We start from the raw sequence: 16,267 nt of genomic DNA, 5'->3' as shown, positions 1-16,267 counted from the left end.
GAGGGAGGGTTTAGGGCCATATACCCCAGATTTGCACTCTCTTTCTAAGTCCTTGTCCCCTGTTCTGATATGGAGCCCTGGTAGTTTTTCATTTTTGAAGTACATAGCACATAAATGTGCTGCAAGCAACTAATTTGAATAATTTTAATTATATCGATTAACTGTTTATGCCCTTTTTTCCAATGTAAGGGCAATAAAATATTTATTTATTTAGTCATCCAGGTACAAAAGGTTTCATAGATTGTGTACAATAGTAACTATTTTGCTTAAAGTCAATGGAATTTAAAATGCAAGAAGAAAATGTAAGTGAATTTGAAATATGTTTGCCATCCTGGTGGACATGACTGGTTTTAATGCCATTGCTTATTGTCTCTTTGTTTTTAAACAGATTTCTACTACATAGGCACTGATTCAAATAAAGGTGATCAATATGTAACAGTCTTAATTCGATAGTAAACTATGTGTAGTTACATTTTAAACTCTTTATGCATATTAATTTACCAGGGTGTGATGAAAAATCCTTATTTTCCATTATAACAACTTGGCCAGAGGCATGGGGCACCCCTTTGTTTTGAAAAGTAACGTGAGGTTGCTCAACAGGGCCTTATTAATGTAGAGGTACACTGGGCAGCGGACCATGGTCTCACAATTTAGGGGCCTTTGAGCAACAGCAGTTATTGTCACACAAGCGATGGGCAGTGGCGTAACAATAGCCCCCGTAGACACCATGGTGGTTTGGAGGTGCTAAGTAAGTGTGGGGGCCAGGGAAGTGCAGGGGCAATTGCTGCAATGATGCCGGGACAAGCAAATCTACTTGTCTGCGTCCCCGGCGCTCCTCCTGCTGTCAATAAATAATGACCCCCACAAAATTGACACTCCCTTACAGCAGTTATTGAAGATGCTACAGGAGGAGGCGGCATCAGAGTGTAGAAGAAAATGAAGCCCCCTCATGTATATGCCTCTGGGGGAGATTATCTAAGCTAAAAATGCGGTAAAAACCCCGTTATCAGGGTTTTTACCGCATTTTGGGATGCTGCAAGCTTCCCCTGCTGGGTTACCGTGGCGGGGGGCATCGCCAGAAAAATCTGGCGATGCCCCATAGAAGCCTATGGGCTTCTACCGCAACCCTCCACCGCCCCGCACCGACCTACTGCATCCCCGCACGGACCCCCGCCGCCCCGCATCGTCCCCCCCCTCTCACCTGTGTCCGGGCACCACAGAGCTGTGCTGCCCGGACCTGTGACCTCCTCCTCCTTGCACTGATCCTCTTCCTGGTGCAGGGAGGAGGAGAGCCCGGCGCAGCAGCAGCAGCGCCGGGTAAGGGAGCAGTGGCAAACGCAGGATTTTCAGAGGGGGGTTTCCAGAGAGGGGTGGAGCAAAGCACGGAGATGGACACTTAGGTGACCCAGTATATGCCGGGACATTTAAAGTATTATAGATAGACCAAATGTATATAAATAATAATAATAATAATAATAATAATAAATATATATATATATATATATATATATATATAGACTTTTTGCTGCCCGGCACTCGTTGCTGAATATTGCAGTAATACCCGGTGCCTTCCACGACGGGATATTCCACCCTTACAGACAGTAGATACAAATAGGCGGCACTCACAGGCTTTCTTAGTGATGAAAAACGTGAAGTTTTATTCAAACACGATCCAACATGTTTCGGGTCTAGCCCGTCCTCAGGGATCAACAGTGTAAGTACAAGTGCACATATTTAAACATCTAGACAGAACCCGCCCCCTAATCAAAACACACTTCACCTGGAAAGCTCACCTACGGCGTCCATCGCCAGGTCCGGCTCCCGCCACCTCCACGTGCGTCGCTCCGCCAATGACGTCATGTTGGGCACGCCGTACTCCGTCCAGGAGTTGCCCGCTACGTCATCAGTCGTCGCCCCACATCGTGACCCGCAGCTCACAGCCAAGCCTCGCTCTGGGCGCCGTGGTGCGCCGTCTCCATGGTGATATATCTAAAACAAAAACAACAAACCGAAATGTAAAAACCTGATTAAGAGGCTTAATATAAGCCATTTAAGAGGCAGCGAACTGCCATATCACTTGTGTTTACACATAATTAAGTGAAAAAAAGTGAAAAAATGCATAAAATCCATAAAATACATATACAACATATGTTACGCTGGAAATACATTTGTACACTGGGAAGTCGCACAGTTCTTTATATAAATACTTTGTTTTCGCAATTATAGGCACAATCTCAATGTAATACTAGTACTTTGGTTAGTGAGATACCTTTAATTGACTTCTACCAGTGTAACCAAGGAGACCCCCTTTGATCGCCATTAGGGGTGCACGAACTTCACGGCTATCAGAGCTTAATACATAGAGTAAATATAAGTTAGGGCTTTTGCCACAGTATGGTCACAAAAAGCTCTGCAGCCCATGCTGCTCGTTCAGCCCCCTTGGCGACAAGGTGTCCAAAACAAAAATCCATTTGGATTCAGCTTGTAGCAGTTTCCTACCCCTATTGCCACCTCTGACACTTTGGGGAATGTGATCGATGATCTTGAATCTTATGCTTGCCAAGCTATGCTTTAAGAGGGCGCAGTGTCTTGTGACTGGCTGGTCGCTGGTACCTGTGCTGAGAGCCTGCCGGATAGATGACCTGTGGTTTGCCATGCGATCTTTAAATTGGCATTCTGTCTTGCCCACGTAATATAAACCACATGGACAAGACAGAACATAAACCACGTACTTAGTGGAGCATGTCACAGAGTGTTTAATAGGTATTTTACGACCTGTGTGTGGATGACTGACTGTGCTCCCAACAAGCATGGCTCTACAGGTGGTGCACCCGATGCATTTATAACACCCCTTAGGGCGGGTTAAAAAATGGCTAGCTAATGGTCTCTTGGTGAGCTCAGTCACATCTACCTTGACCAGCATATCAGCAAGATTCCTGCCCCTCCTGTACGCTGGCATGATTTTTTTATTGTACAAGCTTTTTAGTTCCCTGTCAGAGGAGACTATAGGCCACAGTGATTTCACTCTTTTAGTGTGAACCTCACTGTTGGCCGCATGCTGTGTAACCCATGGAATTCTATCTTTAAGTTGTTGGTCTGGGTCATTGTTTTTCTTTTTGTTGGATGTAAGGGCCATTTCCCTAGACATTCCTAACACTTTTTGTTTAGTGGCTGCTAAGTCCTCCTTCCTGTAGCCTCTCTCAACAAATCTATCCTGCATGATGTCTAAGTCCCTTTTTGTTTGTTCTTCGTCACTTGTGATCCTTTTGACACGCAACATCTGTGAGTATGGGAGGCCATAACGTAGCGCCTTAGGGTGGCAGCTCTCATACCTCAACAGAGTATTGCGGTCTGTCTCTTTTACAAAAATGGATGTTTGCAGTTTGTTGTTTCTCAAGCTGATTTTTACATCCAAAAAGTTAACATCCTGTGTACTCATATTGTATGTCAACTTTGCTGGGCAGTTGCTTTGATTGTGAGTATCAAGAATACTGCAGAGTTCTTCCTTGCTGCCCAACCAAAATATCAAGAGATCATCTATGTAGCGGAGGTACAAAAGCACCTTCCCCACATAAGTTGTCTCATAGATGAGTTTCTTATCAACCATGTTCATATAGGCATTGGCGTAGGAAGGGGCCACATTGGACCCCATCGCCACGCCAAGCCTTTGGCGATATATTTTACCATCAAAGTAAAAGTAATTACGATGTAACACAAGATGTAATAACTGGAAAAAGAAGTCCTGCTCAGGACCCACATAAGCTGCTGATTCTTGCAACAGAACTCTGGCGGCACTCATACCCTCATCATGGGGAATGCATGTGTACAGCCCCACCACATCGGCGCTGCACATGATCACGTTGTCAGGGAGATCACCCAGATTCTGTAAGCAAGCAAGCAGCATGTTGGTGTCCTTGAGGTAGGACCTAGTAGATTGTACACAAGGATTTAACAATGCATCTAAGTAAGTTGAGACTACCTGATAGAGAGACCCCCTGGCCGATATAATGGGTCTGCCAGGAGGCCTCTCCAGTCTCTTGTGCACCTTGGGCAAGGTGTAGTACATTGGCATCAGTGGAAAATCTGTGATTAGGGCTTTACCCAGGTCTGGTGAAATAGTCTTATTGTCCACTGCTATCTTAATGAGAGAGTCCAATTCAGCCTTATAAGGGACAGTGGGGTCATGCTGCAATAATTCATACACCTCCGCATCATTTAATTGTCTACGACATTCAAAAAGATAGTCCGATAAGTCCTGCACCACCACTGCGCCTCCCTTATCCGCCTTACGGATTATAATGTCAGACCTTTTTTGTAGATCCTGTAAGGCCATTCTTTCCATTTTAGGTAAATTAGGGATATTTTTTCTGTCAACAGAGTCACAGCTGCCGACAGCATCCATCATACGGCTAAAAGCCTTAATGGAGGGGCTAGCGCTGGGGGGATCAAATCTAGACTTGGGCTGTAATCGCTTAACTTGACTTGGTATATCACTGGTTGTGGCAGTGACCGATGATGTGTCACTAAAAAATTCTTTTAAACGGAGGGATCGCCCAAACTTGTAGCTATCCACTCTCCATTCAAAGTCATTAAACATAAAGCTTGGAATAAAAGATAGTCCTTTTGACAGGACCGCTGTTTCATACTCACTCAATTGTGTGCTTGACAAATTGAAGACCAGATTCTTTACTTGCGGCTGTTTTTCTGGCTTGCTTTGCCTTTTGCTTTGGCCGCCGCGCCGCGTCCACCTCCGCTTGCCCCGAGTGGTTTTGGTCCCGCTCGGGTCGTAACCCCTAAAGGGGTCAATTTCTTGGAGGTTGTGGGTTGTTGACCATCTGTATCGCTGGCAGACGTGCTAGTGCCATCAAACTCGGCCCGCTTGTATCTTTCTCTGCGTTGCCGGTTATGAGCATATGGTGCCGGTTGTGGCCCTGCTGTGCTTAGCCATTGATAAACCCGGTTCTGTTCATAGTCCATCTGCACCTTTCTGCGCTTTTCCCGTTTAAATTTGGTCAACTCCCTCTGGTACAGGTCGATCTGATTCTTCAATTTTAAATTCCAATCTGTGCTTGTGTCAGCAATCAAGGTCGTGGGAGAAGGGGGAATTGGGCTGAATGAAGGGGCCCTGATACATAACTTCCAGGGTGGTAGAGGATGTTTAATATGCAGAGGAGGGGTGTATAGTGGAGTGGGCTTATTATTCATAATTTTCTGGTGGGAGGACAACTTGCTTGACTGCAGATATCTCCAGTTTCCGGAAATAGATTTCTTAGATTTTAATGGAATTAAAAACCAGATAATCACACCTACCAAACGTTATTGGGGACTAGGGGATCAGAGTTCAGGAGGCAGAGCAATCCGCCAACGAGCATATAAAACTACATACCAGGTGTGTGGAGCTGGAGCAGTAACCAGCTGCTTGAAGGCTGATATCTCTGGTTCTGGGAACAGTAGAGACAAGCTTCTAGTGTCTATCAAAGGGGGAGAGTCCCAGCTTTTGGAATATACCCTCAGAAAAACTCTAAGTTAGACAGAACCTGAAATAACTGACTGGGAAGAGCAATTAACAGGCTTGGATGGGGACCACTGCTTTGAAGTCAGATATCTCTGGTTCCCAAGGGCCGATTTTTAAAATTCTTGTACCCATGGAAAGAGGGGACCCTCAGCTTTTATCCTATGGTCCTTAGACTCCTGGGGAAGTTTCTGGGTACCCAGAAACCCCCCCTGCGTGCGCTACTGGGGAGGGAGGGGAGTGCCGCCAAGTCCCCATGGGACCCGCTGACTCTATCGCAAAGGACAACTCTTAACGCAAGAGCTGTCCTTTGCAATAATTATAGCATATGTTAGTGCATATGCGTTAATTATGAATGCGAAGTGCGGCGATAGGGGGCGGAGCTGGGGTGCGGATTTTAAAGCATCCCCCTCTCTGTCTCTTAACAACCCATATTCACCTGTCGTGTCTCCAACCAATGTGGGCCTCTTACCTCCCCCAACAGGGCCTGATTAAAGGCTCCAGATGCCCTTGGCTAATACATATGTAGCTCCCATTCTATTGCTGCTAAATCCACGTGTCTGAGCGCTCAGGGACACACCCATACCTGGCATGTGAATGTGTCTGGTGTGTCAACACATCTCATTTTGAGCAGCTCTTTATTCAAAATAACATTTTGTATTACTTTTATGCCACAACGGAAATAAATATTGGTTGTAGTGCGTATAAAATCAAAATGACTCCCATGGATTTGCCAGCAGGAGGAGGATACTGTATGTGTATGTGTGGAGTTAGCATATTCTCCTCGTGCTTGCATGGATTTACTCCGATTTCCTCACACAATCCAAAAATATACTAATAGGTTCATTGGATCCCAACATAAATAGCCATAGAATTAATGTGTGCGTGTACATGTGGCAGGGAATATAGATTGTAAGCTCCACTGGGGCAGGGACTGATGTGAATGTTCAAATATTCTCTGTAAAGCGCTGCAGAATATGTGTGCTCTATATTAATAACTGGTAATAAATAATGAATACACATGTGTGTGTGGGGGGGGATTTGTCTGGGCAAGGTGAGGGTAATGAGTGATGACAGGGTAAGTGAATGTGTTTATGATTAATAAATGGGTTAATCAATGCTAACAAGGGGGATGTTATTAGGTGCTGTGTGGTAGTGTTACAAGGTAAATTGGTTGATTGGTTCAGTGTGGGAAGGACTTTATGGGAGCTGACAGAGTGGATAAAAGTGTAATTGAGTGCTGCCTGGAATGGTAGGGGTATGGAGTGGAATACAGTAGGTAAATAGATTCTCAGGGAGCTATTTATGGGTTCTTAAAGAATGGTTTTAATGGTGTGTACATAGGCGTGCGCACATAGAGTGTTAAGGGTGCACAGGCACCCCCTAATGCTGAGCCCCCACCCCCACACTTATTGCTGCTAGTAATACCAGCAATACCTTTTACCAAAGATTTTTGCTTTTTAGACCTGTATTCCATTAAAATAAGTGCCCATCAATCAATTATGTGCGTTTTGCATTATTAATTGTATTACACCATTGTCATATCACTACATATCTGTGTCATCCAGATATGATTTTGACTTTATTTGCATGTACTGTTACACAGTGTAATTAGAAGATATAGGCAGAATATAATGGTGTGGATGACAGACGTTTTATATTGTAGTAAGTGCATGCCTGATTGGCGGTGTTAGACAGACCCAATGGCGGTGTTAGACATGCCCAATAGGTGGTGCTAGGCACACCGCTTTGACAGTGCACCCCCTAATAAAATGTGCTGCGCACGCCTATGGGTGTGTAAATGTGTGTTTGAGGTACTATGAGCCTGCTCCAGGTGCCAAGGCTTTATTCTATTCCTCTGTGTTTAGACATTTGTTCTGGGTGTTCTGGTTTACTCCTACAGTCCAAATACACAGTCATGCACATTTGGCTGTTGACAACATTGACTTTTGTTTATTTTCTGTCATACTGTATATAATTTAAACCAGTGGTCGAAGTGGAAATTTTGAAGTGGGGGTATGGAAAAGTAAAGAGTGAATATAGTGCGCACCTTCGGACACCCCCCTGTCCATCAACGTCCCCTGCCAGACTGCCCCGTTGTACAGGGGTATTACAAAAGCACAATATGTGCTTCAGATTAAAGTGGCGGTATGGCATACCCCCGTATACCGCCCCACTTCGACCACTGATTTAGACTATAAACTCCAAAGTGTTATGGACTCATGTATGACTAAATATTCTCTGTGCAGTGCAGCATTACAATATGGTGGTACTATTACTATATAAATAAAGAGTAACAAACAGTAAGGAGATTTGGTAGTTTATAAGTGAAAAAAAAATTAAAATGTGTAAGAAAAGTGGAAACAATCATAAAGCTGTAAATTTGCTCACTTTGTTATAACTTATGCTGCCCATACACTTGTGAGATATTGTGTACAATCCTTAAATTTTATCCTCTTCTGGCCGAGAAATGGAATGATTGTATGCACAAAATGTGTACCATTTGACGCGATGCGCGGGCACGCCGCTCGAATGTCGCGTCTCACGGTCTTATGTGCTGCACATAATAATTCTTGAATTGTATGTGCGGTCAAATGCTGTTTTGTGCGCATGCGATTTTTCTAAATGGCGACGTGCGATTCTTGAAGAGTTCTGGTCACTTCCTAGCCCCTCCTCTTCCACCCACCCTTTTTTATCGAATGGTGCATTCGATAAATTGCATGATCGAAAGAAAAATGCAAATGCACTAAAATGCTTTCTTCATGCGATTTATCAAATGCTGAGCTTCAAGGGAAATCTAACCCGAGATCGCATCGAAAGTAATCGCACAAGTGTATGGGCAGCATAACATGCATCCTTATCATGTACCAGGACACATAGTGGTAAAGTTACTAAATTGAGAGTTCTATTGCAGACTGAATGTTGCCCATAACATCCAATTAGATTCTACTACTTATTTATTTAGCGCCTTCCAGAGGATAATATATAAAAATCAGATTGGCTGCGATGGGCAACATCCCCTCTTCAATATTAAATTTCCTCTATAAACTCTGAAGTCTCTGTAACCCTACACTGTGATTAACCTACATATCATTAAGCGCAACGAAATACGCTCCACTATATAAGAAACAGTTAATAAATAAAACAATAAAAAATAAAATTGGTTAGCACAGTTGTCCAGTTTTACTATGATCACTAGGCTAGTTATGTTCTGTTAGACCATTTAAAATACATACAGTATGGCCACACTATTCTGTATAAGTTTCTATCAGTAAACATATTTTGTTATAAATATTTTTGTTTGAAATGCATGTATTTTATCTAAGAGCAATAAAATGTCAATAAAATGTATTTAAACAGCAATAATTTAAGCAGTAAAAATGCAAATTCATGGCCAACAGAAAATATGCAGCAAATGTTGGGACAGATGTATTAAGCCTGGAGAAGAGATAAACTTGAGATAGAGTGGAGATAAGGTAAAAGGAGATAAAGCACCAGCCAATTAACTCCAAACTGTAATTTTCAAAACAGTTAATTGGCTGGTGCTTTATCTCCTTTTCCCTGATCTCCATTTTATCTCCAGTTTATCTCTTCTCCAGGCTTAATACCTCTGCCCCTATGTTTGAAAAAGTTTCCCTTTTCTGCAGCAACACAACTAGAAATCACAAGTTGCCTTACTTGATAGAGTCATGTCTTTTTTTTATGCAATCTAACAATTCATTTAAATAACGTGAGCTGCATTTATATAGAAGAAAAAAGAAAAAAGAAGTGTAGTAGAGTGGAGGTTTAAAAGCCCCCACCTGGCTTCACAGTCCTGGCGCTTGTTTAAAATTAGTATAACTGAACACTAATGGTGTTCCATAAATTGTAAATCAGCTGCAGCAGGCATCAAGTGAGTTCACCGCAAACTCACCAAAAAGACAAGAAAACTAAAACAAAAAGTGTTGATGCACTGCGCTGCTATTAATAAGGTGTTAAAGACCGTCTGCTGGACAGAAAAGATTAAGCCGGACACACTGTTTATAATTACACTATTTTATGAAAATATCAAAAATCATACAATTTAATACATAAAAATTAATATATTAAAAATAGATACAACAAATGGCTTTAAAAAATAGGGCTATATGTTAAGCAACACTATGAAATTCATATCAATGGAGTCTCCAATTATTTAGGATATAATACCCCAAATGGGTTTCTTTGTTTTAGCAGCAATATAATGACAGGTATAGGAAGCAGCAGTAAGATACATAATAGCCTCTGTGTTTAGGGCGGTTTAGTGAGCCGGTAATTGAATATAAAGCCAGTCCATTAGCATGTAGGATAACACGCAAGAAAAGTTATTAAGGCTGTAGGGTTAGTCACCGGCAAAAAGCAGAGTATTATATTTTGTCCTTGATACTCACGGAGCGTGATGCGCCGTAACGCTGGAGGCTTACTGTGCAGCTGTTAGTAGTTATCGGAGTCTCTGGAGCGTGCTGCCCCGTCTAGCTGTGAGTTGGTGAAATATCTCCACAGACAGTGATGTCGATTGGGGGACCCCAGGTAACAATACGCCGCACGGCTGGTGGCTGATATAGTTGCTGCTCACGTCAGTGACGGCTCTGGGATCTCCGAAAACTGCCAGGATCTCCGAAAACTGTTTTCAGCCGGCGTATCTTCACATGCACCGAACGCCTCCACAAAACCCTGCTACAATACCATGGCAGCAGCTTGGAGAAAGTTCCCCCATCAACAGTGACCGCATCCAACCGGGCTTCTCCCTGTGCACCATCCGCTCCACAAAACAAGCTGAGCGAGGGAGATCCCGGCCGTCACTGAAGTGAGCAGCAATTATATCAACCGCCAGCCATACGGCGTATCATTACCCGGAGTCCCCCGACCGACATCATTATCTGTGTGATGTGCTAATGGACTGGCTTTATATTCAATTACCGGCTCACTAAACCGCCCTAAACACCGAGGCTATTATGTATCTTACTGCTGCTTCCTATACCTGTCATTATATTGCTGCTAAAACAAAGAAATCCATTTGGGGTATTATATCCTAAATAATTGGAGACTCCATTGATATGAATTTCATAGTGTTGCTTAACATATAGCCCTATTTTTTAAAGCCATTTGTTGTATCTATTTTTAAAATATTAATTTTTATGTATTAAATTGTATGATTTTTGATATTTTCATAAAATAGTGTAATTATAAACAGTGTGTCCGGCTTCATCTTTTCTGTCCAGCAGGCGGTCTATAACACCTTATTAATAGCAGCGCAGTGCATCAACACTTTTTGTTTTAGTGAGCTGCATTTATGTTAATACAATCTGACTTTTGTTTTCTTATTTTTTTTTAAGCAGGTGCCACTACAGAGGTAATACAAGGTAAGCAATGTATTATTTTTGTAAATCGAAAAATAAAATAAAAAAATACTGTATATACTGTTATATGCAAAGGTTTGATAAAGATCATGTAAAATTGCATGTTTTATTAAATCTTTGAATATAACAAGATAACACACTCTCCCTCTTAAACATACTCTACTTCTGTATATTTAATGCATGTGTACTATTTTGTGCATTTAACAGATTAAAAATAAAAAAAATTAAAGTAAAACAGTTAAATGGGACTGTGAAGATACAATATTTGCACACCCTGCCAGTGAACATTTATAACCATGGATTGTCGACATCACAGCTGTATCTTGACAATCCACAGCCGTATCTCACGGCCACGCCCCCTTTTTGCCGATCGGGAGGCGGGACATTGCATCCCACCTGCCGATATGCAGTCGAGGAAAACGAAAATGGGCCAGGGTCATGGCTATCGGAATGGACCGACAGTCATAACCCTGGATTGAATGCCCCCATAATCTTCAAAATGTGTCAGCTAGCATATAGTCTAAAATCAAATCACCACACAGATTTGTAATAAGTAGAGACAGGATTATATGCATTTGCATATTTGCATATGCATTTGCATATTTTGCCCATTCTCACTGGTTATTGCATATTTTACCTAAAATCTAGTATTGGTGCATATTTTAGGCCCAGCCCTCTTCCCACCCGCGAGTTACAGCACTGCTTTGCCCTGCTGCTGCTGGCCAGGTAGTGGTAGAGTGTGCAGGCTGGGACAATATGTGCACAGAGTGGGGAACCTTGGATGTACGATATGTCTGACACTGCTCTAGGCTGCCAATCCATGGTGATAAAAGTCAGTCGGGCGGATGCCATTACGAAGCTCCTGAACCTTTGCCTGCCCCTGGCCTGGGACTTTATACCAAGAGACAGACTTCTGCAGCAGAGGAGGCGGGCAGAAGGGTTGTGATATCAAGCGGCGACTAGGAAATGCTGTGAGTATGCGGAGCAGGGAGGAATCATTCCACTGCGCCGCCCTCACACGCTATGCTGACATGTGATCCATCGGCGCTGGAGATGAGGGTCCGTGTAGTTGATGCAAGAAGAGCTTTGGACGCTGCAGTCTGCTGTAGCAGCCAGGAAGAAAAAAAAAATCCTTTGTATAGCAATAGACATCTGCAGATGTTGTGGGCCTATTTTTGAGGTTTATTGCAACTAATTGTATGCTGATTTTTAAATAAGAAAGTTCAAAATTACTTTTTTCTATTTTTACACTTTTCATGCATATTTTAAGTATTTTTCATGCATATTTGCATGCATATTTCAAGCTTTTTATGTTGCATATAATCCTGTCTCTAGTAATAAGAGTCTAAGGACTATAAAAAAGAGAAAAAATAACAGGAATATTGTATAACTAGCATTCCATATTCTAAGGATAAGAGCAATTGTCACCATTTTTTGATACTGTACATTCCTCTTCTTAACCATACAGTACAAGAACGCCTAGCTCAAAAATTGGACATACAACTTCCCTAATATTTATTTATTATTTATTTATTTCCAGTTTCTTATATAGCGCACACAGATTCCGCAGCGCTTTACAGAGTATAGTTGAACATTCACATCAGTCCCTGCCCCAGTGGAGCTTACACTCTATATTCCCTACCACATATACACTCACACAGACATTCTAGGGTTAATTTTGTTTGGAGCCAATTAGCCTACCTGTATATTTTTGGATTGTGGGAGGAAACTGGAGTACCCGGAGGATAAATAAAGTTAAAATTATACTTTATTTGTACATTGCATTGTCTCACCATTTTTTTGAATAGCATGATTTTCATAAATCAAAATAAAAAATTTGTAATATGAGATAAAGTTCATGTTTTGCAATTGATAAGTGTAACTGGCATAATATCTTACAGTCTACACAGTAAAATATCCTAAATCAATTAAGAAAAAACTAATGTTTTTGTTATTTTTACAGGCACAATAAGTACAACTACAGGTTTTGTTTTTTACATATAAATTTTAAGAATTAAAATGACAAAATAATGAAAAAAGTACTGCATTTAAAAGGTTGCCATTTGGGAAATCCTCTGGCTCAACCTCATTAGTGTTGCTTTGACCTTTAGGGGTTGTAATTTACAAGACAAAACCACGCCTTGTAAATGATTGCCCCTTTAAAAAAACCTTGTACTTTAGTTCGGCCGGCATCCCACATGACCACCGAATTCGGAGGCTATTAAATCTGGTCCAATATATGCATTTGTGATATTCCAGTTATTCTGTGAGTGGAATAATTGAAATACACTATGTAGTATAGTCAATTGATGCCTTATCCAATCTGAAATTATTTTGATAGAATGGATCCAGCACCCATTTTTCAATGCAGCGGCCAAATCCGGATGTCTAATTTGGCCGCTGATTGATGCTCACCCGGCCGGCCTGGGGACCAGGTGAGCACAGCTGCAGAAGGCGGTGGGAGGTAGCTGGAGCTGGGACAGGGGCGGGTGAGCTGCTCTCATCTGGCCCAGCCGCAGGAGAGGTCGGTGCAGGAGGAAGTGGGAGGGTACAGGAGGTGAAAGGCAGGAGGACAGCACTGTCCTTCGTCCTCCCCGCCTCAATCCAACATCTTTTGATTTTGGATTGAGATTGCCCGAAATATGACCTTTCGGTTTTGGCTGTGTTTCTGTCAAAAGCACGTGGATTGGCGGCTATTAAGTCAATCCATCTGGTTTTTGGCAGGTCAGAACATTCCGACATGCTGAAAAAAACAGTGAGCACTGAATAGGTCAGTACCCCTTCTGACCTATTCATCAATTGAATACACCCCATTGTCCATTTATGCAGAAATTCACTAGGGTTCTCATTCAGATATGGTAAAAGTTAGAGCTCCTGCAGCAAAGTATTTATGTTTGGTGCTTTGTGTATGCGCCAGACCTGTACTGTGCATGAGCAAAATGGGTCTACAACATTAGGGGGTCTACACCACTATGGCATCAGACTGTTAGTGATTGACAGTCTGATGCCATCTGGGGAAGGGGACGGGCTCAGAGGATGGAGATTTCCTAGCCTCTAGGTTGGAGTTCGGTACTTGTGTATTATCATGGCGCCCACGATATTAAGTCGTATGACATATAATGGCATCGCATCGCATGCCATACACCCGATGCACACCGATGCGATTTTAAATTGTATAAGCCCCCTATATGATTTTTAATTGTATAAGCACCCTAATGGGGGCTTACAATGTTAAATGCACCCCCACGCCACCCCCACTATGAACGCCAACCCGAAGCGTGGCAAGCGCAGCGAGCTCGCAAGGGGCGGCAGTACACGTCCTCCGACCTTTTCATACCCCCACTATCCACGTTGGCGTGGAGTTGACTTTATATAGTGTGGCAAGCGCAGCGAGTCCCCGAGCACAAAACGTTGCGAGCGCACGCGTATTACTTTACATGTGTTCCGCATCTGCTCGCCACGCTTCGGGCTCGGTGGCCACACTATATAAAATCAACTCCATGCCGACGTGGATAGTGGGAGTATGAAAAGGACGGAGGACGCGTACCGCCGCGCTTGCCGCGCTTCGGGTTGGCATTGTTAGTGGGGGTGCCGTTGGGGGTGCTTTTAACATAGTAAGCACCCATCATGGTTAATTATCTTATAGGGGCCACTTTTAACATTGAAAAACCCATTAATGTGCTTATACAATTTTAAATTGCATACCATTGTATATGTGATACAATGGCATACAATGCCATATAATGCGATGGTATACAATTTAAAATTGTATAACATCACCTGCCATCGCATCGCATACCATCGTATGCCTTACTGTCTGCGATGCGATGGGTGCCGTGCTAGTACACAAGTACCTGGAGATCTTGCACATGCCCAGTGGAGCCAGGCAGTCAGGGAGACACAACACACCAGTGCTAAGCTGATGCACGTCGATTGCCAGAGGACACTTTCCCTCTGCAGTGGACAAGACGTTCATGCATATTGACGTTGTTCCTTCCTACTTTGCCACAGTGATGAGGCAAATCTGGAAGTGCTATAATGTCATGATAGGTGTCACTGTTATAAATATACCCCAAGGTACAGTACATAATGTGGGTTCAGTATGATTTCCCAACTTTGGTGGCATTCTGACCATGTCTGAATAATGTGTTGGTCTTTTGACTGTCCGCCAATGGTTGTCGGTATTTTGACCATCGGTAAATTGACTGCATACCCATAATGTATGCCTCTATCCTTTATGCTGTATACTCTAATAACAAAGTGTTAAATACATTTCTTTATAATATAGACAATATAAATCTAAACATTTTTTCCATCTCCCTATTTAACAGGTTTTACACAAAGTAGGTATTTTATCCCTCTATACTTTATGCTATTATAATAAGAAAGTGTTAAATACCATTATTAATATACATTTTACCATTTTCTTTTTTCTCATTATATAACAGATGTTTCCCCAGGTAGGTCATTTATTCCTCTATCCTTTGCCAGACTGTCTTCTAAACAGTGCAATAATGTATATTTCTCATGTAATTACAGGTTGGTCTAACACAAACTGTGGTGGTCTCTTGACTCAAATGTCTGGGAATATAACAAGCCCATTCTTCCCCAACCAATACCCTCCTTTTGCTCGCTGTACGTGGGACATACGTGTCCCCGAAGGATATTACGTGCAGCTGTCATTCCTTCATTTTAAGTAAGTTTAAGAAATGACTTTTATGGCACACACAAAGCACAGCTGCTGTTTTATTATGAGGACTAATAGACTGTGTATGTTACCCCATGTATGCAAGAAAAATCAATCTTCTTTGTATTGTGCAAAAGCCATGTCCTCACAGATGTATGCAATGGCCAGCTGTCATTAGCATAGGATGCAGTTTCTTTGCACAGGCCCGCAATGTGGGGGGCCTAGGGGGAGCATGCCCAGAGTGCTGGATGCCATGCCCATAAAAAAATGTAATAGACACCTATTGTTGGCTTCTCTATTCCGCCTCTATCTGCTGCAGCAGCTTTGGACCATCTGTATTAGCATCAGACTTCTGTATAACCACATAATATTATACTAAAAACAAAATGCAAATTTATTTAGACAATTATCACAATATTTGATCAATTATAAAATTGAAAACACCGGCCAGTAATATATAAATGGTTAAAAAAACCTAATGGTGCACATCTAATCATTCAAAGCATCTCTTTGATGACGTGTTTCCCCGCCTCTTAGTGTGTCAACGGCTTCATCATCTGATGAAGCCGCTGACACACTAAGAGGCGGGGAAACGCGTCATATAATATATATTATATATATATATATATATATAATATATAATATATATAAGCAACCAATGCTATCAATTCTCCTAAATTCAGATGTGAG

At 42.2% G+C, this 16,267-nt stretch overlaps 1 protein-coding gene across 1 annotated transcript in view; it reads left to right on the top strand.

Moving 5' to 3' along the window:
- The window catches only part of LOC146062914 (scavenger receptor cysteine-rich domain-containing protein DMBT1-like), a 384,870-nt gene that overhangs the window by 311,435 nt on the left and 57,168 nt on the right, over positions 1 to 16,267 (top strand). The window contains exons 4-6 of the mRNA XM_083174922.1: positions 10,867 to 10,893; positions 15,339 to 15,350; positions 15,430 to 15,586. Coding sequence (XP_083031048.1) covers positions 10,867 to 10,893; positions 15,339 to 15,350; positions 15,430 to 15,586 — 196 coding nt within the window. The remainder of the gene's footprint in view (positions 1 to 10,866; positions 10,894 to 15,338; positions 15,351 to 15,429; positions 15,587 to 16,267) is intronic.

The sequence above is a fragment of the Crinia signifera genome, chromosome 3 (genome assembly GCF_055691185.1).
Source record: "Crinia signifera chromosome 3, ASM5569118v1, whole genome shotgun sequence".
Taxonomy (NCBI): domain Eukaryota; kingdom Metazoa; phylum Chordata; class Amphibia; order Anura; family Myobatrachidae; genus Crinia; species Crinia signifera.
The sequence above is the reverse complement of the archived record's forward strand: the minus strand, read 5'-3'. Positions and strand labels throughout refer to the sequence as shown.